The sequence below is a fragment of the Lepisosteus oculatus genome, chromosome 7 (genome assembly GCF_040954835.1).
Source record: "Lepisosteus oculatus isolate fLepOcu1 chromosome 7, fLepOcu1.hap2, whole genome shotgun sequence".
Lineage (NCBI taxonomy): Eukaryota > Metazoa > Chordata > Actinopteri > Semionotiformes > Lepisosteidae > Lepisosteus > Lepisosteus oculatus.
In genome coordinates, this window is record NC_090702.1 from 55,347,333 (window position 1) to 55,374,529 (window position 27,197).

Below are 27,197 nucleotides of genomic sequence, written 5' to 3' on the forward strand. Positions count from 1 at the left end.
GAACACAACGAGCCGAAACCCACGACTCGCAGGCGCGCCCGTTCCGCAAGATCGAACTCCCCGACGGTACGTTTCTCAACGGTGAAGTGTGAGAAAAGCAAGTTGTGTTTACTGTGAGATCTTGAGCATCCTGCCAGCGCTGCAGCCTGGGTGTTACCTCTCGGCTGCCAGCGCAACTCTCCCTATTCACACAGAAGCTGAACGTCATGATGTGGACGAGGGCGAAGGCAGGCATGGCGGGGGATATCAGCTTGACATTTCCTGTGGGGATCGCCCTTTATTTTCACTGCTGGCAGAAAGGCCTGTCCCCCACTGCGATGCAAGTCATCGGGCTGGAGACCCGCGGCCAGTGTAAAGCAGCCCCTCAGGCCGGCACACAGATGGACGTGCTCGCCTGTGACCTCTCACCCACAAGAGCAGGGGCTGTCGGTAATTTAAAGGCACAGTTTTTCTATTAGATGTTTTTTTTCTCAATTCAATTCAAGGTGCGTTAGAATGACCGATGGGCACAAGCAGTGTTGCCAAAGCAAATAAAAATAATATGATTAACACGAAACAAAACAAAAAATAAATGTAAAATAAAATCTACACACATATTACAGACATTTACAACAAAGACATGTCATAAAATAGTTACATATACTGTAGACAGATGGAGCATTTTTGGGAGACAGGCTCACTGTTCCTCAGGCTGGGACAGGAGATCACATACTGGGCTGCCAGTTCAACTGAGTTCCCTCCTCCCTCTCCCAGTAGGATTGGCACCCGTTGTGATTCTGGCAAGTGTGGGAACTCTGGGATTAGATTTCTGAATTTAGGGAAGAATGTTTCTCTAATCCCAGAGTATCTGTCACAGTGCAGTGGGAAGTGCACCTCTGTCTCTATTTTTTCTCTCTGCGTTATCTGCTCAGTTTATCCGGACAGCTTTCTGCTTGAATTATTCAAGCCACACTCAGGAAAAACTGTTTCAAAAACGCTGACTTTTCCTTTCAGGGTTGGGGCAAAACCCTGATCTACAGAGGATATACTGAATTTAAAATATTAAGGATATATCAGCTTCCTTAACCTGGGAAATAACACCATTCTCACACGTACGTTATTAAATATTAAGGATACATGTTTAGATAAATGCCCTTAACGCACCGCACTGTGCCCCGTCATTCCAGCTTAAAGCTAAACCAAAGTGAAGAGAAGCCCCTCTGAAACTCAGGCAGGGTCCTGCCAGTGGCGAGCGAGGCTGGGAAGCGAAGTCGGAGCCGCAGAAAGTGGGAAACGAGTCTGGCGAGCAGCGCGCTGCGTCAGTGCGCGGAGCCGCCGGACAGGTGTGACCGGGGGGCGGGGGGCGGCTCGGTGTCTGGGGCTGCGCTGTGCGCCACCGGACAGCTCGCCGGACAGGTGTGACCGGGGGGGCGGCGGGGGCTCGGTGTCTGGGGCTGCGCTGTGCGCCACCGGACAGCTCGCCGGACAGGTGTGACCGAGGGGCGGGGGGCGGCTCGGTGCCTGGGGCTGCGCTGTGCGCCACCGGACAGCTCGCCGGACAGGTGTGACCGGGGGGGCGGCGGGGGCTCGGTGTCTGGGGCTGCGCTGTGCGCCACCGGACAGCTCGCCGGACAGGTGTGACCGGGGGGCGGCGGGCGGCTCGGTTTCTGGGGGCTGTGCTGGGCGCCGCACGGCCGCTGCACGATATTTATACAGTATCTTCTTCTGGGAAGCGGCCGAGACATTTCATCCCATCAATCTGCGCAACAAAGAGACCGAGCTTGCCGTTTATCAGAGCAAAATAGATAAAGCAACTTTGATTAAAACACACTTTTTGGGGGGGGGGGGGGGGGCAGTACTTTTCGACTCAGCAACACCGAAGGATTTAGGAGGAGCCCGTACTACTTACATATGCTTCGTAATCGCAGGACTGGAAGATGAGCTTCTCGGGGTGGTGCTGCCAGTACTGCACGGGCGTGGACGAGGTGGCCTCGTTGGGGGGCCGCAGAGTGATGGGCTCGCACCACTCTCCTTGCTGAAATCACAAGCGGGAGATCGGGGTCGTCAAACGGCAAGCGGTGGCAACACTACGGGCACAGACCTGTAATGCATTTGGCTGCCCAGAACCAGGCGGGGTTAGAGCTACAGGCGATGTCTACATCAGGTCCGGCAAGGCAGCCCCTCCGATATCCCCTCGATATCGGGCTTCACCTCAGGGGTGAAAACGAGAAAATGACAACAACAACAACAACAACAACAAATCTTGATTGCTGAATGTGAATCGACAGGACCTACGGAACTAATAACCCCATGTTTTGAAAGCGTCGCCGCCATTTTAATTTGTCTAACACGTCTACCCAGCTGCGACTATGGATTGTTAAAATATTTTTAAAAAGCAACCCACAATAGTGAGCCGCACTAGTGTATACTGTCAGAATAATTAATACAACCACAATTAATGATCAGGCTGGCCTACACGATCGTGCTCTACATACAAAATATTACATTTCTGTCCGACTGTGGAACATTCACTTGATCCCCTGTACTGTACTGTATGTAAGGGATCGATCTTCTCGTTTTTTTTAATGTATGTTTCCGATTTGATACAACAAAAGGTAAAGAGGTTTGAAGAACGCTCTGCTCTTTCCAGATGGAGACTCTGCTCCCCGCGGGTCTGTGTTTAATGGATTAATTCATCAGAAGCAAACAAAGACTCTCGACACTGACATTTCACAGCCTTTCCTTACGGAAGCGAATTGCTGCCACCAAGGAGGGGGAAAATCGCCCCCTTATCTCGTAATTACGAGATAGAAATGATCACACCAGTGTACAGTATGCACAACCTGTTACGTTGTTCGCTGAAGCCGCCGTGAGCTTGGCTGGCTCTTGCGGTTTCATGGTCTTGTCAATAGCCAGCGCTGCAGAATACAGTGTACGGATTTACTTTCGACTGTAGTTTAGTCATTATGAAATCTGCCCATTTTTAGCAAATATGAACAGAATCATTCTAAGCATGAGGACCAGTGTTGTGGGATTTAGAGATCAAAGCAATGGTGGGTCCGTTATGAACAGTTATACAGTACATGCAATGACTCCCAATGCTTAAAACCGTCAAGTCCGCGTGTAGCGATATGGTATGATACGACAATTGTGCTGCTGCGTGATCACTTAAAGTGCGCCAGATTTACTATCTCGCAATTTAGAGGGAATTGTCTGGTAATTACGAGATAATTCGCTATCTCGTAATTACGATTATTCCTTATCTGGCAATTACGAGATAATTTTCTCGTAATTACGAGATAAGGGCGAGGATTTTTTTTTTCCCTTGGCGGCGGAGGTGCGCTTCCGTATTTCCTCACACTGTTCGCAAAATATTCCGGGCGAGAAAGGCATGACTCCTTCCGCCCCCTTTCGCTGAGCTGCTCTGTTTCACCGAAACTGCGGCAGGGGCCGAGGCTCTGTAATTCGCCCAGCAGGGAGGCTGCGGTCTGAGCCCAGTCCTCTCCAGCACCCGCAGGAGAGAGGGCGACTTCAAAAGCCCAAAGACGTGTTTGTGCTTCTAAACCCGAGCGCACTTTTTTTTCTGAAGTGAAAGTAGTGATGATGATGATAACAATAATCATAATAAGCCAGGTGGGGAGCTGCGTCAGCAGGCGTAGGCTGCAAAGGAACAAGTAATAGGTTTATTCCTGTTGAAAAGAGAAGAGAGAAAACACAAAGTTTCGGCCGTGAAGCTCACACCTGAAGAAGGGTCCACAGCCGAAACTTCTCTTTTCAGCATGGAATAAACCTATTACTTGTTGCTTTGCATAATAATAATAATAATAATAATAATAATAATAAAGGTGGATACTCAAAGCGCTTTACAGAACGACTACAACACAAATACACAGTGGGGATACACAATGAGAGGAGACAGTAGACGGGGTTCTGAGTACAGCAGGAGCAGAGGGGTTCATAATAGAGCTAGCTCAGTGAAGGCCCTTCGAAAGGAGAAGGTTTTGAGTGTGCCAATGGAGGAGCTCAGGGAAGGCGGCTCTCCGATACCCCCGGGGACGGGTACTGACCATGCTGACTTGGGCCATCTGCCTCTCCAGCTTGGACCTGGGGACGTCATCGAAGTAGTTCTCGTTCCGCCTCCTCCGGGCGTCCGCCTGCATGATGATGTGCGGGACGTCCAGCGAGCCGGCGGTCGTGTACGTGCTCTGGCTGAGGGAGGGCGAGAGCTGGGGCGGGGTGTGGTTTCCGCTGGGTTCCTGCCAAGGGGAAGGAGCCGAGGAACACGTCAGAGTCACGCCTGGGGCGAGGGGCCCCCCCGTGACGGCAGGGCCCGCCGGCGTCTCGTCCTGAACAGGAGGCAAACACCCGCCAGGGCAGGAATCGGCACCATTCACTAGTCAACTAGACAGAGATGAAACTAGAATCAGAGTACTACAGCCACGAGTCTCTGCAGTCATTGTACTGGGGCATCAGGACCCACACAGACCGCAGGGTGAGCGCCCCCTACTGGCCCCACTAACACCTCCTCCAGCAGCAGCCTTAGCTTAAGAATGCAATCATGTATTTCAGTGGTTGTGGACAACATTTCCTGCATCGGAGGCACTGTTCCAGACATAAATAAATCTCATATTAGCAGCCAGCAAGTGTTGGATCAATGACACGTTCCCTTCCGCTTCATAATGGGGAGACGAATCCCATTATGCCCTGAGCCTCTGGTTGGGAGCTTCAAGTAAAAATCGATCTCCTTCAATATCGGAAAAGTGATACTGTTTCGCATTACACTAATTTGTTAAATGGAATCAGACAAATAGTGATGCACACAGCCACAGCAAACAGAGGAGTCTTCCCAAGCAAGCTCAGTCTGACGCCAGACTTGAAAGTAACTTTCCCTCTGGGATGGAGCTGTCTATACTCTGGAGCACAGCCTTCAGACAGGCAGGACTATTCGTTACGGCAGAGCATTAAATTAAGACTCGACAAGAAAGCAACCTTTATCGTGATCTGATGAGTGTCATCTTGTTGCAAATGTGAGACAGCGAAGCAAAACCCCAGGAGGTGGTCCGAACAATGACACCGCATCTGGGAAAGATCTCTCTGCCCGGCGCTGAACAGATGTGTATCAGAGACACACACCTGTTCCTTAGAACCATCTTAAAAACATTGCTAATCCTAACCTGCCAGAACACACACACACAGCTTCACTGCAGGATCTCTAACACACTGAGCGCCTTCGTTTGCTTCCAAACGCAAAGTGAGAAATCCGTCCGTAATCCTAAAGAGCTGAACCACCTGGATGCCAATTAACCAGTAAGTGGTAAAAGGTCACTTGCTTTAATGATGCACTAAGTTCAAAGGCCTGATGCATCACCGGCATCGCATGGAAAAAAAAAACAACATGAAAGGAGGCTGATATTTTTCTCTGTTATTTGGATTTCTGCACATTTCACTTTCTGCTGCAGTCCCCAGTACCCCCCCCCCCACACACACACACACCTCCCCCATCTGCATATGAAACCCTCTTCCCTGAATACCAGTCCAACACACAGGCCCGGGGTGCACTGGGGTTCCAGGACTCCTAACTGAGGGGGCTCAGGCGAGCGGTGCCCCCAGACTGCGCCATCTGTCAAGGCCCTCAGCCGTACTGTTTCAGTACACGTCCTCTTCTTCAGCCAGCTGATGTTCTTCAGCACAATCCGATGTGTGCATTGATTTTAAATAGTCGTCCTGTTTTGAAGTTTTACCGTAACACTGTATTGTCGGTCTTTTAACCCTGTGCCCTTTCAAAGGAAAATGTAATTACTGGAGAGGGCATCAGTATTCAAGCAGAAAAAATGGATCAATTCGAATCCCGACTGGAGTTTCTCAGGCTTTGACCCCATAATTGAAATTACAATTGATTAGAAGGGCCCTTGATCAAGGGCACATCACAGACATTATTTTCATCACGGTTTTAGAAAGCTTAAAATCTCTATATCTCTAAACCATCTTTTTTTGCATATAGATAGATCTCTGCATGCATCACCATGTTTACTTCAACACAACAGACACTTAACAGTTGCTGCAAACAGTTGCAAAAGGTTGCTCCTTTTGTAGCATTAATACTTCACACCAAGTCTGTTACGAACATACAGTGCAGGGTTATATAATTATAATGGATGTCCAGGGAGCACCAGGTATGGTGTTTTCAGAGTAGGTGGTTCCATCTCTGCCATGGCACGTGTCATGAGACTATGCTCACACCTGAAGAAGGCTCCATGGCCAAAACCTTGTGTTTTCTTTCTTCTCTTTTCAGCAGGGAATAAACCTATACTTGTTCCATTATATAATTATGACACGTACTCTAATTGTCCTGCTTGGTGTGTACACATCTGAAGGGGTTTTGCACCAGGACTGCAACCAGCTGCACTGTGGAACAAATGAGCTGTGACACTGGCGGAGTCATGAACTGGAACGCTAAGAATTGGTGTTCTTGTGCTAAGATAAGTCATTTATTATTTCTCAATATACGTAAAATTACAAATGACATTCAAGATCAGCAAAAGGCTGTCGATCAATTGTCAGTAAAAGTGCTTACACAGGAGGAGATACCTGTGATGTTCCTGAGACTGGTATACCAGCACAGAATCGTACAGTATATACTGTAATATTATAGCCACGTTTCAGAACATCTTCTATATTTAACCCAATATATTAAAGACTCACTGAGTTACTACAGATAAAGCAATGCAGTTTTGTTGGCAAGTTATACCATCATAATAAAGCCCAAAACAGGTGGACAGCACCCACTGTGAAGATATTTGCATATGGCCTCGATCCACTAACAGTATTTACTGTGTGTGATTCTTTCTTCAGGCACCCCGAAGTTTCAAAAACAAAAAATAACGTGACAGTTTAATTCCAAGGCAAATTGAGTACTCCTGTGTAATTTAAACTTGACTTATGGCACTAACAATTATTTATTTCGTTACAGAGGAGAGAAAAAAGGTGCTGACACCACTCCAGATTAGGCCTTTGTAAAATGTTCATTCTTAGTTCACACCCAATAATGAAAATTACAGTTTCTTTTCCCAATACATTCATTACAGCCTCTGCTACTGCTCACAGCCCAGTGGGACTTTTTTAACATGGCAGTTTTGAGGCTGGTAATAACTGCTCCCTGCCCTTTCCAGAAAGTGGAGCTCTTTTGTCCAGCAGTCACAGAGCTGAGGTGTGAGGCTCTGGCTCTGCTGAGGCGTAGCAGCGGAGCCCAAAGATTTATTCTCAGATGTTTCTCCCTACAAGGCTCCTGGCTTCCACTTAACAAGAACAAAAAACTTTCAGATGAGGGAAGAGTTAAAACGTGTTCCTCCCTGCACAAGTACAGTAGATGACAAAGAAATCCACTTGTGGCAAACATCACTGTAACATTACGTAAGCATCTCAGCTGACTCGAGAACACATAACACTCTCCCTTTAATACTTGAATTTTACAGCTGGAGAATCTGTGGTGTTGGTTTTTTTTATGTCCATGCTTGACACACATGTGAAGGTGCCTGATTCTGGCAGAATGCCAAGTTCCTGTCACGACTATAGTCCCCCCTCCTTAAGGGTGCTCCAGCCCTTTCACTCAAGACTGTATTCTATGCACCTGCTCCCTATTCCCAGCCCACCTTAAAAGCCAGGCGCTGACGCTCTTCCGGGCTCTGCTCTGATTTCCATATCGTGCGAGTCCGGGACCTGGAAGCGCCTGGTCCCGTTAAGGTTTTAACCTCTGTTCCCGTTCCTGTTCCCCGTCCGCCGGTTCCGACCCGGCCTTCGTGGTTTTTAATTCTTGTTCTGATGGATCTCCTGGTTTTGGACTTACTCGTGTGTTTTGGATTTTCCCTAAGGACTACTCTTGGATTGTTCGCCTCGGCCACACCTCCCCCGTGCACCAGCGCACCTTGGACACGCCCCCTTGTCTTCAGCCCCGTTTTCCTGCATGACGTTTCCCTAGTGTTTCCCCACTTCGTCGGACTGTGTTGTCCGCATAGGGTCCGGAAAGAACTTTTCGTTACAGTCACAGAGCTGAGGTGTGAGGCTCTGGCTCTGCTGAGGCGTAGCAGCGGAGCCCAAAGATTTATTCTCAGATGTTTCTCCCTACAAGGCTCCTGGCTTCCACTTAACAAGGACAAAAAACGTTCTGATGAGGGAAGAGTGAAATCGTGTTCCTCCCTGCACAAGTACAGTAGATGACAAAGAAATCCACTTGTGGCAAACATCGCTGTAACATTACGTACTGTAAGCATCTTTGCTGACTCGAGAACACATAACACTCTCCCTTTAATACTTGAATTTTACAGCTGGAGAATCAGTGTGGTGTTGGTTTTTTTTATGTCCATGCTTGACACACATGTGAAGGTGCCTGATTCTGGCAGAATGCCAAGTTCCTGTCACGACTATAGTCCCCCCTCCTTAAGGGTGCTCCAGCCCTTTCACTCAAGACTGTATTCTATGCACCTGCTCCCTATTCCCAGCCCACCTTAAAAGCCAGGCGCTGACGCTCATCCGGGCTCGGCATCTGATTTCCATATCGTGCGAGTCCGGGACCTGGAAGCGCCTGGTCCCGTTAAGGTTTTAACCTCTGTTCCCGTTCCTGTTCCCCGTCCGCCGGTTCCGACCCGGCCTTCGTGGTTTTTAATTCTTTGTTCTGATGGATCTCCTGGTTTTGGACTTACCCTTGCGTTTTGGTTATTCCCTAAGGACTACTCTTTTGGATTGTTCGCCTCGGCCACACCTTCCCCGTGCACCAGCGCACCTTGGACACGCCCCCCTGTCTTCTGCCCCGTATTCCTGCATGACGTTTCCCCAGTGTTCCCCCACTTCGTTGGATTGTGTCGTCCGCATAGGGTCCGGAAAGAACTGTTCGTTACAGTAACTCTACCACGGTTCAGAGCAGAAGGGTCTACAAGAGACCAGTGCTCTGGTTTCCCAGATATGTGAACAGGCTTGGGGTACAGGAGTTTTGGCGGCTGATTACAGCCCCCGCTGGAACAGGGATGGAAGAATTTGTAGAAAGCGTAATTATTCCTGAAAATGCGATATAGCCAGCCAAGGGGCATTCCTATTAATTTAGTGATCTCCTTTTGTGTTTGCACTACATTATCAAACATTCCCTACAATTGAAAATCAGGGGAACAAAGAACGAGCAAGAAAAAAAACCCAGAAAATCCCAAACTGCAACTCGTATTTAGCATGCATGTTACACTACAGTCTGTATGCAGAATTTCAATTAACATGATTTGTTTTTCCAAGTTAACTCCAGTTCATAAACACTTGCATAATATTTCTTAAGTTGTGAATATTTGAATCAAAGGATGTAACAGATTTCTCTCTATACAGATGCAGCCATTCAAAACGAGCGAGATGCGATGCGGTACAACGCAGTGGGTGCATCACAACGTGTCAAATTGCGTCCTATCGCGTCATACCGCATTATACCACATGCAAATGTACTTATGTTAATAGTATCTGGAATGGCCTTGTAAAACCGCCTGGTGGAGCTAATAAAGCTTAACCTCTCATGTATAGCATTTGAGCTGTCGCCAGAAAACACCCAGTTTCGAATCCCGATCACTGCTGAGGGACAATCTTTATTCAATTAAGAATTTAAGTTGTATACTTTTAGACTTTTAAATTTAAACTGTGTATTACAGCATGTTAATCATTATACATTAAAAAGTTGGTATATTTTAAAATTAAAGTAATATTGCTCAGTTGGACAAAAGTACTCAACCTACCACCTTTATCATAAATATTTTAATTATGCAGAAATATTTTATGCATCAAAGTCTTTACCGAAAATATTACTAATAGTATTAATAATGAATGACCTTGGACAAGCTGTAAGGTCAAAGTATTACCCTGGTCCACTTTCTTTGTAACCGTCTTTGTAAACGAAAAGACTTTAGTTTTTCAAAAAGTAACACCACAGCATTTCGTTGATCCAATCACGTATTTGTTTCCAATCATGCAAAGTAAGTCTTGAGAATCTCCGATTCACCATGCCTTTCACATGCTCATAAACGATATTGATTTAGGAACACAAACATATTATGTAAACTGTATATTGCTGGTATTGGTATTTTAAAGAAAACATACACACCAGTATTGCACTTTCTCCCTAAAGATTTGAAGCATCAAAGTGGTTATTTCGGAAACGTTGTAATGTAATGTAGTAATGTAGGGATTTCTAAATTTATGTCTTTATTTAGTGGTTACATTAGTGACAAAAGCTTTTAGCTTCAGTAATGCGTACGCCATATGGCCGACATTACATCCAGTATATGTTTGTAATGACAATATAGTGTCGATAATATTTGTCAGTAATAATATCAGTAGCAGTATGGAATTATTCATTATTATTAATAAATGACTTAGCTTCCAACATGTTGCGATATTTAAAAATATAAAAAAAATTCAATATAGTGTCCATATGTATGAGCTTACAGCAGGAGAACAGTTTTTTAACTAAATCTGTGCAATACAGGAACAGTTATTTAATTAGATTTTTGCTCTTTAAAAACAAACAGCACTGAATCAGGTGTACGTCAAGGTTTGTGTTTGAAATCCATCACAGCCTGAGAAAATACCAGCATCATAACAGCAGTCCCCTTTATCAGCTGACTTACTCTTAAGGTGATGGACCTCGGAGGTTTCTGTGGTGGATCGTCATGTAGCCTGTCTCCCAGAGACGCCAAAATTCGTTTCCTGTGTCCCAGAAGACTAATCTTCAGCACCTGAAGACAACAAGAAAAGAACAGAGTGACTGTAAAACAGGGGCCACTTGCGCTACTGTGGCACTGAGCCTACTGCACAGACTTCATTACTGCTGTTGACTTCGAAGAGATTAAGGAGGCAGAAAGAGAAAAAATACATACTGTACAGACCCACTGCCTGCTTGCTTGCTCAGAGCAAGATGAAAAGTCAGACGCGGGTATGAAGTATCAGCCGTTCTACAGATCCCCCATCTCCTCCTCTTTTGTGCTTCCAGTGGCATGTGGCTGCTAAGGACCCAGGCATGCTTTTATACCTACAGCGCTGGCACCCTGCAAGGCTGAGCTCTTTACATTTTACCCCGGACTTATCTGGGGTTGTGATTATGTTAATTTGACAATTAAACAGCTACATAACCACCAGGAATGTTCTTTTTCCTCTCCTCTCGCCTCAGTCCACCCACAGCTCTTCTGCATCCCTGCTTCTCTGCTCGCAGGGACGCCGGAGATTTCAGCTAAGACAGCATCCCCGAGAACATCAGTCGAAGGTCCAGGGCTGCCCGGGCCCTGCAGTTAATAAGCTTTAATTTCACTGACAGACAGGCTGCTTTGGCATTGCTCACATACTACTAGACACTTTGGCTAAATCAGAGCTTTTCCATTTCCCCGCGTTCAGCAGCTGTCAGCAATAGCCTCCCCACCTGGAGTGTGTCTCAGCCAGAGACAGACGTCATCATGACAGGGAAAATCAGAGGATCTCGAAAGAATGGTAAACGCAGAAAGAGTTGGTAAACGCTTCCTTCACCACTGATCCAAAGTCAAACAGACCACAAAGGACTGAACAATCTACTCATACTGGAACAGATGTCTTCATTACCAGGCTTGTGGGAGTTCTAGTTTGTGCGCTGGAGGAGAGAAATCCGACAGAGACTTCTCACGCTCCACGTCTGTAAGGCAGACACACCGGCCTGGTTTTCAGAGAAGAATACATCTTCTCTGCACCTAAGCAACTACTGTTATGAGCTGCAAAATCATCGTAGAACTCATGTCCATTGACCTGTTGACAACAATGAAGAAATCACCTTGAATCTATGTACTGTGCCGTTAAAAACAACAATAAGGTCAGATTATTCTGAAACATATGGAACTGTTTTTTTTTCTGTCAGGCGCCTTACGTGGATTACACAATTAAAGAGAAAAAAGGAAATGGATAAAAATCCGTCCCTATTTTTGGGTCAAGTAAAACAACAAAAACTCAACACGTCCCATCATCTTTTTGTCCTGTTGGCGTAACTTTTTGTTTGTCCAGAGTGCACTGAGATTCTAATCTGATTGTCCAAAGACAAACCAAAAACCGGTGACTTGCTCTTTGTGTTTTTCTTGTTTCACGCTCATAAAGTCAAAATGCAAACGCAGTCCTTTAGGTGTGCTATCCCAATGCTGGAGGTCCAGCACAGGGAAAGCTCAGAGGGTTGAGATGGGGAAGAAAAGAGCAGAGGGACATAAGAAAGGCGGCCGACATCTGCAGCATTCAGCTGGTTAAGCTGTTAGTGACTAATTGATCCAGGGATCAAGGATCATCCAGCTGTTTCTTGACAGAAGCCAGGGTATCGACCGGCATGGCTGGGTGACCTTCTCGCACTGTAAAAATCTCTCGTTAACTTCACACATACAGTCTCACAGCTCGTATGTCATGCTCGTGGGGAGTCGGTTTTTTTAAAAGTGGTTTATTACTTCTTATTTAATGTCTACATTTTCTGCAGGTCTCCCAGCTCCCAGGGCAGTGACATCCTTTTTGTTTGCCAGGACTCTTCATACAGTAGACTGAACACTGAGGATCACAGTCTACCTTCCGTCACTCGGCACTCCGATTTCCTCCTGCTTCTTAAATTTTTATGTAAACTGAAAGGAACCTGCTTTGTGCGTCCCAGATACAAAAATAAACCAATGTGCACAAGAGGAAGAGGGAGTTACAGAAAGAGTTAGGATCTGGCTCAGACTGGTGATATTATAGTGGCAACACAAAAACAGCATCAGTCTGCACCTTGCGAAATTTAGTTCACGCAAACAAGAATCAGACAACAAGAAGATAAAAATGAACCCAGACTTCAGTAAAACCAAACAAAGAAACAGGGACTGATATTACAATCAAATGCACCTCTTGCTTTGCTGTGAGCTTAATTGCGCACAGAGGAGTGTCTCACAGCAGCAGACAGCCTGCAGAGGGACAAACTGCCACTTCCATCTTCATGCCATTGAAGTACTAATCTCTTTCTTCATCTCAGAGGCCTGCCTGACAATTACATGAAGGCATCTGTTAATTTGAAAGACAGATTAAGCTTATAAGCAATCTTCTGTGTGCAAACACTCCCCGACTGCAGAACCGAAAGACTACAGCTTTACTCTCCAGAGCACAAGGCGCAGAACCAGAAAAAAAGCACAGGATGTTGATGTTCAATGAAGATATCAGAACCAGAACCCAAGCCCACGTCAGGTGTGCTCCGAAAGAGTGCTCCATCTCTCCCCAATGCAACTCGTCACACGTGCCCCACATATGTCACCAAATAAGCAAAAATACTGCAAAGCCCTGCAAACATCTTAAATGATTTTGAATCTCAAACGATACACATCATGAAACTTATTCCTAAAGCTTTGGAATGGAGCAAGTGAGAATGCTGAATTTGAAATGGGACTACCCCACGCTTCAAGGCCAGAAAATCCAGTCTAGGAGACTCAAGAATGCAAACCAGGAGCCGGAGAAAAAACTGAAAATTGGACCGCATGAAAAGGAGTCGGATAAGACAGGGTTTGGTGGTGTCTATTAAAAGAGATTTAAAACATCGGAGTGCAAAACGTGGAATCTGTTCTAGTGCCCGGGACAGTGAACAAACCTAGAAAATGCCACAGTGTAATTGCTTGGGCTTTTTTGGAATAAGATCCCTGGGGAGCTGTGTCCTTTGTGTCTCCTCCTGCTGCCTTCCCCTGCAGCGCTCGCCTTGCGTGTCTTCGGAGCAGCGCAGAGCTGTGCGTGCCCAGTCTCGCTGGGACAGCCCTGCTGGCGTTCCTGCGCTCTCTGCTGCAGGCCCGCCACTGGGCAGCCAGCTCTGCCCCTGTGGCCAGCAGACAGGTGGCCAGACTGTCTCCAAAAGGCAGCGCTGGGCTGACAGTAAGTCTGACTCAATTAGCACCAGCCCCGGGGCCCCATTCAATATCGCACTGCCGAGAGGAGCTCTGCGCTAAGCATTGCATCCGGCCCTTTCGATGGTGTGGGGCAACCATGGAGGAAGCTCTCTGAATGGAAACCTGAGGTGAGGGCAACAACCACACAGCGATGACCCGGACCTCCCATTCACAGCGGCAGTGACCCAAAACAGCTCTTGGATAGCATGGATTTCATATTTCATATGTAGCCCATTTCAATTGCAGCACCACTCCGAGAGCGTGTAGCATACTGTGTACTGTGGCTTACGATTCCGATTGCCGATTCTGCTTTTAAGTCAGCACATGTGCAAGACAGCAATCTGTGGATTCGCAGTACGTGACAGGAATGCATCATTTTGTGGTTGCCCTGACACCGAAATTGATACCCGCATGGATAACACCCAGAATAACGATTAAGAGCTGAGCCAGCACTTTATCTACAGTGCAGAAATTAGAAAGAAGCGCAGACTGGATTAAAGAACAGGTGAAATGGCTTACAGTACTGTACATCACTTGATCTGTTTTCATTGGCATAGCTCTTTGCTCCTAAAACATGACTGGCTATTTTCACAAGGATTTCTATAGAGTTTTAACGGTTAATGCTCACTTTTTACTTCTCAAGCAATCCTCCCGCAGCACAATTTTGCTTTGCAGGTTCCAGAATTCCTGTTTCCAACTGGCTCGGTCCTGTTACCTGTTGCCATGACCGAGGTTATTAATTATCATATTCAATGCATCTGAGAGCAAGCTGGGAAGTGGTTGTACTCCAGACCAAAATGCACCTTAATAATTTATGTGAAAAAATTATTAAGCTACAACACAAGGGCGGCGAGCAGTGTGGTCAGTGTCTTGAGCTACAGCACAAGGCCAGTGAGCAGTGTGGTCAGTGTCTTGAGCTACAGCACAAGGCCAGTGAGCAGTGTGGTCAGTGTCTTGAGCTACAGCACAAGGGCGGTGAGCAGTGTGGTCAGTGTCTTGAGCTACAGCACAAGGGCGGTGAGCAGTGTGGTCAGTGTCTTGAGCTACAGCACAAGGCCAGTGAGCAGTGTGGTCAGTGTCTTGAGCTACAGCACAAGGCCAGTGAGCAGTGTGGTCAGTGTCTTGAGCTACAGCACAAGGCCAATGAGCAGTGTGATCAGTGTCTTGAGCTACAGCACAAGGCCAATGAGCAGTGTGATCAGTGTCTTGAGCTACAGCACAAGGGCGGTGAGCAGTGTGGTCAGTGTCTTGAGCTACAGCACAAGGCCGGTGAGCAGTGTGGTCAGTGTCTTGAGCTACAGCACAAGGGCGGTGAGCAGTGTGGTCAGTGTCTTGAGCTACAGCACAAGGGCGGTGAGCAGTGTGGTCAGTGTCTTGAGCTACAGCACAAGGGCGGTGAGCAGTGTGGTCAGTGTCTTGAGCTACAGCACAAGGCCAGTGAGCGGTGTGGTCAGTGTCTTGAGCTACAGCACAACGGCGGTGAGCAGTGTGGTCAGTGTCTTGAGCTACAGCACAAGGCCAATGAGCAGTGTGGTCAGTGTCTTGAGCTACAGCACAAGGCCAGTGAGCAGTGTGGTCAGTACTAGGACCACACGAGCAGTGTGGTCTTGAGCTACAGTACAAGGGCAGTGTGCTGCCAGTCCAGCTAGCTGGGAGCCTCCCTCTTCACAGACGTTAGTGGGGTCAGTGGGATACGGTCTAGACTGGAAAAGCCACAGGTCACCAAAGAAAATAACTGATGGAACCTGCAGTTCCAACCAGGTTTCTGTTTCTGTTCCTCCCTCTGACAAGATCTTGCCTTTTCTTCAACATAAACAAGACAGGCTAATATAGCAAGCATCAGAAAATGACCACAGCTTTCAGACAGAAATAAAAAAGACTGCAAACCATGCCTACACAGAGTCAAATTCTTGACTGAAGGAGCGTAAGGTTAGATCCATCCGCTGCTGAAAGCTAATTCTGCAAAATAATCAGTAAAATATAAAATTCCCCAAAACAATTCCAAATACAATGCTATACGAATGAATTTCACTGACACCAAAAGATTCCTGCATTCCTGCGTCTTATGAACTAAAAATGTCACCAGACTGCAGTTACCCATTTATACCTGTATTACCTATATCATGATATATTTTTCAGAGTGTAAAAAGAAGAATTTTACTTAGTTTTTTATTTTATTATCCTTTGTTCTATAGCTTTTTTTATTTGGAATGCTATTAAGAGGTAATATACTGTACACGCATTTCTAAAAAACCTTATTGATACTCTGGCATCAATCAAAAGAGAACAGATTCTTTCCTAGTATCAAAACAATGACTTAACTCTGACAAACCAGATGGCAAGAATGGAAACTACATGGCAGCACATTTAAAACTGAGAACAGAAGGGACTTATTTACTCAAAGGGTTGTGGGAGTATGAAACAATATTGCTGAATCCAATACTCTGTGTTTTTCATTAAAGGGGTGGATGAGAATTTGGGATTACAATGGTCTTGCTTCTCTTGCTTGCAACCATTTCTGTGTTTTACTGGTCATATGATATTTAAATCATAGCTAACATTCATGGCGTCTTTGTAAACGATCACTTCAGTTACCTGAGGACATGCACGGCACCTCAAAGCCCTTGAGAATCTGTCTCCAGGAACGTCGTCGCTGTGTCCAGCATGAGAATCTCATGTGTGTCTTCTGCTGCCCTTCCTACTTCTCACTGACTACCTGCCACTTTCTACCAGCTGGATTCCTAGCACACCAAGCAGCTGTTGAGATGATGAAGGCCATTCAAACAACATCACCATTTTTTAATTAAGCAGAAAGAAAAGACCTATGTGAACTGTATGTCATGCTATAGTTCGCATTCAGAGCTTGGGAGAAAGTGTGCCAACTCCCCTTAGTCTCTTGCTGACTAGCATAGACATACGGGAACTTCAGACTCCCTACCCAACATTCTTTGCGTCAGTGCACCTCCAGCAGCAATCCCACAATTAACACCAATACGGGAACCCTATCTGCAAATTCCCAGGTCTTCATTTCATGGAAGACAATTGTTGGAGTTATTGTCATTGTGTCCTGAACTGTAATAAATCTTGGGGCAAAACTCCAGTGATAACATTTATAACAGATTAAGAATGTCCCAAAAGTTACATAAACTACTAAAATGAATGAAAATAAAAATATACTATTATAAACATACTATAGCATTTCATAAGAAGTGTTCTGCTAGTAAATATAAAAACATTCGAGTATGTACAGGATCCTAGCAGTGTAAGGTAGAATTAATTTAGTTAACATGCAAATCTCTATAAAATGCAGTGAGGCAGACGAATGTTACAAAAGTGGAATGGTTTGTTATTTAATATCCACCATGTACATAGCATTTAAAACTCGGCATGGACAGACAAGCCTCTCCATTCCACTGTGCCCTCCTAAGAGCACGAGAGTGGCGAGAAATGAGAGGAGGCCTTTCAGCCGAAGTTAGTAGCTAATTGACCCAAAGATGTAATCCGATACAAAAAGGGGTATTGGCTTCCACAACTCTCAACTAATGGGGCAGCTTCTTCCACACCCCCACAAGTCTTTGGGTGAAGAAGTGCCCTCTGTTCTCAGTTTTGAATGCACTTCCACACAGTGTCCAGTCGTTCCCTCTGGAGTACAATATTCTAGATGATATACTAATATCTCTGTACGACTGGACCCCATCGACCTTCTCTCTGCACTCCAGCTAGAATCCTTGTCTGTGCCACTGAAGTGTGTGGCCCTAGGAGGTGGGCTTGTGAGTTACATCGCCGTTATATAATAGGCTTCATTCCCACAAGCCCATATGGTTTCTGTCAGCCTCTGGTTTTTTAAACCCAAGCTGCACACACACGTACTGTACAGTGTTTGTACTCCTCTCTCTCTACGACCTCTACCCCAACCCTGCACAAGGTCTTTAATAATTTCTATTTACTGGTGTCCTGACACCAAGAATGAAAGGGAAAGGGAAAAAAACAGCAGCATCATCTTCTGTTTGATGTACAACCCAAAAACCTCTGGATTTCCACCGGCTTCCCAACGCCCCACCTGAAGTTTATGGGAAACTGCAGCTTGTCCTTCACTCTACAAGGGTGGAGGTGCCACTGTGTAGTGTAAATGTAGACAGAGCATGTGTAAAACGAGCCTTTTTTTTGTCACGTTATTTCAAGGGCCTTTCCCCGTGTTTTCGGTTTGAGGTTGGCTGGAGAGGAGCTGGCCGGAGATGTGCAGAGCACATGTGAAAGCAAACTGTGTGTGTGGAGAGAGTGACCAGTGAGAAACCCGTGAGCTCACACTGTAGCCCTCGCAGATGCTGGAGAGCCATGATCGCTTGCTTCTTGAAAACAACAACGCCGTCATACCAATAGGAAAACAATAAAAAACATGTGCTACTGTAGGTCTCTAACACAGGAACAAGTAAAAGTTTATTCAGAAACACAATGGTTTGGCTGTGGAGCCTTCTTTGGGCCTGACGCAGCTACCCACTTGGAACTACTTTTGTCTCTAACAGAGATGTATATGTTTCATGTTCTATGAATGAAATTCTGCAAAAGCATCAGGATTACTTTGTGTCAGTATCCAATACTCTGATGGGAATGTCTTTTGATTCTTGGACTGCTTGAAATCACTTTGCCTTGTTGTTTTAACAGTCACTAATTCTCACACAATTCTGCAGTTTTTACTACGTTTAACTCACTGCTTTCACTGCTTTTTACTACATGTTTAACTCCGAGCCTCATGAGACTTTGTATAACCACAGGTGTGTGCATAGGTCTATGCATTTATATCACTTTGTAGTGTATGAAAACTAAGAGCTTTCCAGTGCACATTCCACATGAAGAAATGTGCAGTTTGTGGTCATGTACAAAAACTAAGATGTCCGATGTAAGTGACATCACACTTACTGCAGAAACTCCTTTGTTTTGCTGTTGAGCCTTGTTTGTGGTTCTCCTCTGCCAGCAGGTCCAACAAAGTGCAAAGCCACTTCCTTTGCCCAGTTAAAGTAGTCTTGGAAATTGTGAGAGAGACCCCTGCTGGTCAGAATGCTCTGTAGCATGCATACCTACTGTAGGTGTCATTTGTCATATATGAACCCACAAATTGGAATACTCTCAAATCCCTCTCAAGCAGAAAGATAGCTTGTTTGACTTACAAATATGAAGTGCGATATCAAATTCTAAGCCTGAATGGGCATACAATATTCAGATCCTTGCAGGACGTACTCTTCTGGAGAGTTAATTCATTCTAATACTTGAATTAATGACATCATGAAACAATCAATGCCATGAGGGCAGTGTAGTGGACATCAAGAACTCTCTGTGCTCAGTCTGTGCCAGCAGCATGGCGTATTCACTGCAGCGTGGGTAACAATACGAAATGAGAAAACACATACAGGCTCACTGTAGCTGGAGAGCACATGCAGCCTGAAGTCAGTGTCCCTGGAAACCAAATGATGGTAATTAAAATCAGTTTTGTCTTCACTTTGCAGTTCATTTTCTCATGCAAAACTCCAATATTGATTTCTCAAGGACCCCTCAGCAAATTCTAAAGCATCAGCTGAAGTGTGGGTTTTAACTCATTCCTCAAATATTTTATTTTTGGCACTCCGAGTGTGCTCTGAACAGAAATGCAAGGTGGCCTTATGGGGATTGCGATCCAGAAACATCCCTGTGATTTCTCTCCAAAGACTGGGGATGGACTGGCACTGTTTCTGCGTTAATTAAGAGTGTGAACTCTCACAAAACGGTACCAGGAGGGGTTCAGAACTGCAGACTGCCGGGAATGTACTATTTTTCCACTGAGGGGGATGTGCGAGTGGCATTTTGCTTAGAACGGCGCGTCCTGTACGTGTGATGTTTTCATTGAGCGAGCGAAAAAAAAATGGTACAACTGGAAAACGTTCCCATTAACTGTGGCTCGAAGGAGGGGAGGAGTATGTCAGCTGTGAGCCCTCGGTGGCAGGGAAACGTGGATCTGTGCACAAGGGTGAATCTGCTTGTTCACAGCGCGCAGCAAAGCTTAATGGAAACAGGCTGCAGTTCACATGGACTCTCAAAATCCCGGCTTGTCAGTCAAGACACATAGGACTCCTAATGGAAAGGGCATCATTCTTTTTACCTGACTGCCTACTCACTGTCCTCACTTGGGTTGGAAAAGGGAACAATCCAACAGTGCCTAATTTAATGCTTAAGTGAAGAGGCTTCCCTTAAGTGAAGAGTATGAATTGCTCAACAAGCCTTGAAACCTGTGAAAATGAGAATTGTATGTGTTTTAATACATATATCCTACAACGGATGAGTAAATGCACAACACTGGCAATATGAAATATCAAACCATCCTTATTAAAGGATTTCCCTCACGGGATTAATAAAGTATCTATCTATCTTAAAGCTAGAATACAGTACCCAAATCCTAATAATGTTTAATTATAGGGCTACTCATTGTCACAAAGAGTCAATTATATTAAGTGTATTGTATTAGGAAAAATGCTCAAACTATGGCCAGAAATCAGACAGGAAGACTGGAAATGAGTGACCAGCCTCCCATATCGACTCCAAGGACACCCAGTGTGAGCAACTGCTGGCTGCAGCCCACTGCACTGCACAACTGCCATTATTGTTGTTCAATATTCTTCAGGCTTTTGGAAAACATACTCAAACAAGTGGGTATACAGCAACATATCAATAACTAATCAATAAATCCATAAATGGGCTTTTTAATAAATACGTTTCAAAAATAAATTTTAATAAAGCTCATAACCTTCTGATGTCCCTTAAACTTGATTTAATGAATCCCATTTTGAAACCTTTCTGATTTACGTTCAAGGATTGCTTTGCATTCAGAGACGTGTTGATATTTACACATCCATATGGATTCTTAAGTGGTTTTATTCCTGCTTTTCCATTTTGATCAATAGGAATATATAAATATTTTACTGAAAGTCAACTGTGCAGATTTCTTCAGAATCAGCAGTGAGACCCAAACAGGAGGACACAAATAGAAACTATATGGATGTGCATTTAATACTGAGAACAGCAGGCATGTCTTTACACTAAGAGTTGTGGGAGTATGCACCGAGCCAATGCCATGACTTCCTTCAAGGAACAGCTAGATGAGATCCTTGGATCAATTAGCTACTAACTACCAAACCTGCTAGATTGGCAGAATGACCCTTCTCCTTTGTAACCTTTCTTATGTTCTTATGTTCACAGGATAGATAATGAAGCCTCCTGGACTTTATTGCAGGATTTTTTAAAAATCTAAATTCACATATATTTAAACAAAAAAAAGCACTACAAAAAGAAGAGAGTCAAGCTACTCTATGGTCGGAGTTGAAAACCTTTTCCCTGTAATCTATTTTTAAACAGCAAGTAATGCAAAGACAACTGAAGTGAAAAGAGCTATTCTGTTACCTAGCAACTACAGCATGTACAGAACTATTGCTATGCATAAACTGCAGCTGGTTTTAGATTAAAGTTAAAAGAAAATACACTAACTTGTAAAGTTATTTATCTCAATCGCCTCACAGTCAATAATTCCGCAGAAAATTGGTCCAACTGGTTAAAAAATGATATAATATGAATAGATGCAGCGCAATGAAGATGACATCACAGCGGACCACATGAGCGACTTGAATAACGTTTGCAATCTGGAATTCATTCAGAGGATTTTTGACCACAAAGCTGAAGGGTCATGTTTCTTGGTGGGAACATGAAAGTCTTCTCAAAAAAGCTCTGATTTATACAGTAAATATACTGTAATCCGAAAGACAAAGCTGACAGAGCCGGCAAACGGAATTTCATTTTTTTTGCAGGAACTGTATTTTTTGTGTTTTCTGTCACAGCTCATTTACACTTCTCTGTGAGTGAAACCTGCGTTAGTGACATCTACTTCTCTGTTTGTGCAGAGCAGGAAATGCAGTTGATGGCTACATTTAAGTGTCCTCTAAGAGATGGTGCAAACTTTGCCGCTCTCTCCCTCCCGTGGGGGATCAGATCCTGACATTTCATTTGCAGTTCAATCCCACTACACCATAGCGTCCGAGGAAAGTTCCTAGAAAGCAATTTTGATTCCGACCGTTTTCAATCAGCCGTTCGCCTGTTCGGCTTTCCGTTAACACCTCGCTGTGGAAGAAAACCCAGGAAAGGTCCGAGGTCTGTCACCCACCGCATCTCAGAGAGGGACGTAAACAGACGTGGCTGTTTGAAGTCTGCGTGAAACCAATCATTCACAAGCTCACATCCGACGGTGCCTCTTCCCGCTGCTCGACATAGCGGCTTCCCACTCGGAAAAGCCATAAGGAGACACAGTGTGAAGAGGGAAAGCGAGGAAGCTGATAACTGGGATAATACCCTACACAGCCTCGGAAAGAGAGGAAAAATCTGCTTCTCATGCTTACAAGCACACCCTGCTCTTTCACTCTCTTCACCTATTCACAGACGAATGCATATACAAGCCCACAATATAGCGGTCACCACGACACCAGGCCTTCAGACATATTATGTGCCGTGTCGATTACGTGGTCAGCAGAGTTCAGCTCTGGGGTTCACCTGCAGGGAAAGACGCGTGAGTGTGTTCAGAGAGCGGCTGTGCTCTCACACAGGTGTCGCCTTGAACGCGCCGGTCCTGAGCCCAGCGTCCTTCAGGAGAAGACTCGCTTCTTCCACCCCAAGACTGGGAGGACGACTCTAATCTGAAATATCACCCCCTGGATAGCGCCACTAAAACTGGGTACAGATGAGCACCAACACCAGCAATATAAATACGGCTGCCTTTTAAGAGCGGGCATTACTTTCACTGCCGTTCTTGATACAATTTGACAGAGTACCATCCTTTACTATTTTCAGTAATTCATTAATAAATGCACTGTGGCCTAATAAGGAATGCTGACAGCAATAGAGAGTTCCTGAGTGATGCAGCGGCTCCATCCTGAGTCCAAATGAACTTTGCTGCATCTGTCTTGCAATTTATCCCAAAGGGCAGTCAATGAATTCATCTTCTTGCCGTGCAACTTAAAAAAAATACAGCCCACATGCTACTGTAAGACTGTGTGGGGGATGTGTTGCAAAAGGTACTGTCAATCTTTTTAACAGGCCAGCCCTTGTACCGATACTTAGTGCAGAGCATTCCAGTCCAATAAATTTAGAATATCCTGCTTATTGCTTGTTTCCTGTACCATGCACAGAACAATCTGCAGATTACTGGGGCTTTGTCACAATCAATGAGGAGCAGCGATTCTATACAATTATCACACGGGACAAGTACTACATTTCTGGATAAAGCAAATGATTTTTAAATCAAACACATGCCAGCCATGACACCAAAAGCACTATATCCACTGCACTATCCTTTCCTCCGATATTTCGACCGCTCATTCAACAGCATTCTCCTGCACAGATGGCAGCGGGAGCACAATGTTACGACTCCGGAAAAAACCCCAGAACATCTGAGCTAAGGAAAGACACGATTCAGAAAAACAAAACAATCTGCCAGTGCAGAGATGTTCACACGGTCGCCGTTCGCCGGAGATCCAACAGGACCCTGGCACCTTCCTTCACCTGGAGTACTGTGAATCTGAACGGCAAGGCGGCATGCTCACTGTCAGGCTGCAGCATCTCAAACTCACCTGCGCCCAGCAGTCCGCTCACAGGGAAGTTCAGCCAGGAAAGGGTCTCGGCGCTTTTTTTTATTTCTTCTACAGACAAAGAGCGAACATCTGCAGCTGAGACTCTGTTACCTCCCCGGCCACCTCTCTCCTTCCCACGGATGAGTCACACGACAGCGCGGGCTCGCAGGCAAAGAGAGGCGTCACTTCGAAATCAGATTCCCATTGTTTTGACTGTGACGACAGCTCGGGAAATTAAAACGCTGCTCTCTCCTCGCCGCTGAGAAGCTCATACTCGGGCGAGTCTTGCATCAATATCTGAGCTGTGATGAGAGTAATAACTCCGTCAGCAGCAGCGCAGGCTCTTGTGTTTTAACACACACACTCTCTCTCTCTCTCCCTCTCTGCATCTACGTTACTATGGATATTCTGCCACATCAAGAGACAAGCTCTTGCACGCTCCCTCACAGCACAGGTGACGGGAGTGCACTGTGCACTGCCTGTGCTGCAGCTTCTCTGTAGGCAGCACAGCCCTACAACGATTTAACCGCTTCAGCGCTGCGCGGCTCCCTTTGTCTGGGGACGCAGCTCCCTGCACAGCGCTGACTGCAGCCTGACAGGCAGCAGCAGCTGGAAATGCCAGAGCTCCGCTGCAGCCCAGAATGGAAAGTCCTAATCTCTTTATAGCTGTCTTGCAGGCATCATCGAGCCACACGAGAAACTGGCGTGCACCGATCTAGGACTCGACCTGCATGAAAATATGAATCGGTTTGAGGTTATGTGCAAGCAAAGGGCCGAGCTTGAATGAGTGCTCTCTATTTCCTGCAAAACAAAGGCCGCTGTAAACAAAATCACTACCAGGCTTTCATATATCCTGCACAATAATTTGTTGACTCTGCATATTTTCCTGTATTTTAGATGATAACCCTTAGATATACAGTAGATTATTTACAAACAAAAAAGTCCTAACCAGGTGGCAACCACCTACAGTGCAGTCCACAGAGAGATGGGGAAACACACGTGTACGCGGGGATGTTTGAGCTGGGGCTGCATGGAGCCAAGTCTTCCAGCTACAGGATGTGACAAACGGTGAGATTAAGCCGAACAGGTGAAGCTTGGGGCGTGTTCGCCTTTGAAATCATACTGTGTGATTGGCAGCCTTGGCCACACGCCTGTCTGTCTTCGTGACGATCAGCTTCTGCGGGCGGGCCGCCCCGATGTGCCCGTTGGTGTACAAGAGCCATCAGATTGCACCAGGTCCCTGAAGAAAGCGTTTTCTTGCCCGAGCCCAGGAATGAGTATAAGCCCTTCAAAGTGACATTTATTTGGATATCTAGGGATAAGCACTCGTGGGCAAGGGTGAGGTCACACAGCAGATTAACGCCAACATTAGTACTGCCCGTTTATAGCCGGGCAATCTGATATTACAGGCAATCCCTGCTGTGAGGGGGCACTGCTGGAGCCCGGAGGGTGGCCAGCAGCTGCTCCTGCGGGGTCTCTCTGACAGCTCAGTGCCACAGCTGCCAAACTGCCAGTCAGGCAGGCAGAGAGCGGAACTCGCAGGGAACTCAGGCCGACGCACTGAGGCTCCGGCTGCACAGCTCGACCAGGCTGGAAGGTTCGCTCCTTCCTGTCTTTCGAGGACGCGGTCGCACGACACACTCTCTGGTGTACACCGAGTTTGAATACACAGATCGAATGCTGTCCTTCAACGAATGAACAGTGCCACTCATTTATCCCATCAGTCATTGGACATCACCTGATCCGGCTGTGATCAGGCTGGTCTCAGTTGTAATTTATTACTTGACATTGGCATTCTCTCAGTGTCACGATTATAGCTCCCCCTCCTTAAGGGCGCTCCAGCCCTTTCACTTTAGACTTTATTCTGTGCACCTGATCCCTATTCCCAGCCCACCTTAAAAGCCAGGCGCTGACGCTCATCCGGGCTCTGCATCTGGTTTCCATACCATGCGAGTCCGGGACCTGGAAGTGCCTGGTCCCGTTAAGGTTTTAACCTCTGTTCCTGTTCCTAGTCCGCCGGTTCCGACCCGGTTCATGGTTTTTAATTCCTTGTTTTGATGGATCTCCTGGCTTTGGACTTACTCGTGTGTTTTTGGATACTCTCTAAGGATTACTCTCTTGGATTGTTTGCCTCGGCCACACCTCCCCTGTGCACCAGCGCACTTTGGACACACCCCCCTGTTTTCAGCCCCATATCCCTGCATGACGTTTTCCCAGTGTTTCCCCACTTCTTCGGATTGTGTCGTCCGCATAGGGTCTGGAAAGAACTGTTCGTTACACTCAGTAACTGAGAGAACTGATGTAACCTGCAGTAACACCGAATAATAACACCATTTTCATTCTACAGCCCTGTATACAAGCCCATGGTTGATTAGTTTAAGTGTGCCAGCAGGAATATTCTGCTCTTTCTCCTATAATGCTGCACAATTAAACACACGCTAGACTGCAGAGGAACTTGTTCCCGGTCAGTTCAATGTGAAGAAGAAGGCTTCCCGAGCACATACAGCCTCCACACTTTGGGATCAGGTCCAGCAGCTTGCAGAATGCAGGTTCCATTTCCGGACTGCACCTCTGGACAGCTGGGTGTGCTGCAGGGTGTCTTCACAAAGACACGGGCTAGCTGCCTCCCTCTCTCTCGAGATGGTGATTATTGGTGGGTCTTGACATTTACCCAAGGGGAAATTCTAGGAGTGATTTTGATTTGTCTTTGAAAAATTGGCTTTGTTAGGATTTGTATAGTAGTACCACATGTCAGTACGAACACCAGACGTATTGTGTCTCAGTGGAAAAGTGTTAGGCTGGCTCATCTGCGAATCCACATTTGCTGCACCTTCCGAATATCGGGGGTGACTTAGTAGTCTCACAACATGACTGGTACCAGCGGTCAATATAGGAGTCACTAATGTTAAGGTTAAACAATCTTCGACTGGAAGCACAGACAGACCAAAGCTAGTGCATTACAGGGGAGGGAAAGTGAAGCTGGGGCAACAGCGCAATTCAAATTTCCTCATCGGAGATGGAGTCCAGCTGGACGAGACTCAATCATAATTCTAGCCTTCTCGAAGGCACGCTCTGGGAAGACAAAAGCAAGCGATTATATTCAGTCTGCCTCTTTTCAATGAATTAAACATTGCCAGTGCCTATGTGGGCTATTTGAAAAACACATCTCCTTTATTTTAAACGGGCACTGTCCTATCCGAAACCTCTTCTTTCAAACACAACCATCAAGCTCCTTCTCGTCGCCCTTCTCAGGCTCGTGCTGTATGTCTGCGCTTCGCCCTGCTCACCCACAGGCAAGTTCACTCCATGGTACGTGACTGTGATCATATGTCTGTGTGCATTTCAGTTGTTCATGTGGAGGAAAATTTGTGTTTTCACAGAGAAATTAGGAGCCGCTGTGGTTAAGGCAGGAGAAATGAATCTTGGTTTAAGAATGTAAAGGAGGGTCATTGTGGAAGGCTGATGGTGTTGGAAATAGAACATAACACTGCCAATTATTCAAAACAGTGTGTGTGTGTATATATATAACAAATCTAAATGCTTTGTGTATTTGATTCTTCCTGATTCAAATAAAATTACAGTTCCCAGGAACAAACACAACCGCTGAATATATACAGTGACAGAAACTGCTCTCTACACAGCTCTGGTCTCCATGGCAACCAGTAGC

At 45.8% G+C, this 27,197-nt stretch overlaps 1 protein-coding gene across 7 annotated transcripts in view; it reads right to left on the bottom strand.

Moving 5' to 3' along the window:
* The window catches only part of anks1b (ankyrin repeat and sterile alpha motif domain containing 1B), a 339,546-nt gene that overhangs the window by 13,520 nt on the left and 298,829 nt on the right, over positions 1-27,197 (bottom strand). For all 7 annotated transcript variants that reach the window (XR_011190118.1, XM_015351924.2, XM_015351925.2 and 4 more), the window contains exons 18-20: positions 10,629-10,736; positions 4,047-4,235; positions 1,889-2,014 (exon numbers count right to left, since the gene is read on the bottom strand). Coding sequence is in view for 6 of the 7 variants with exons in the window: in XM_015351924.2 (XP_015207410.1) it covers positions 1,889-2,014; positions 4,047-4,235; positions 10,629-10,736 (423 nt within the window). In the remaining variant the exon portion in view is untranslated. The remainder of the gene's footprint in view (positions 1-1,888; positions 2,015-4,046; positions 4,236-10,628; positions 10,737-27,197) is intronic.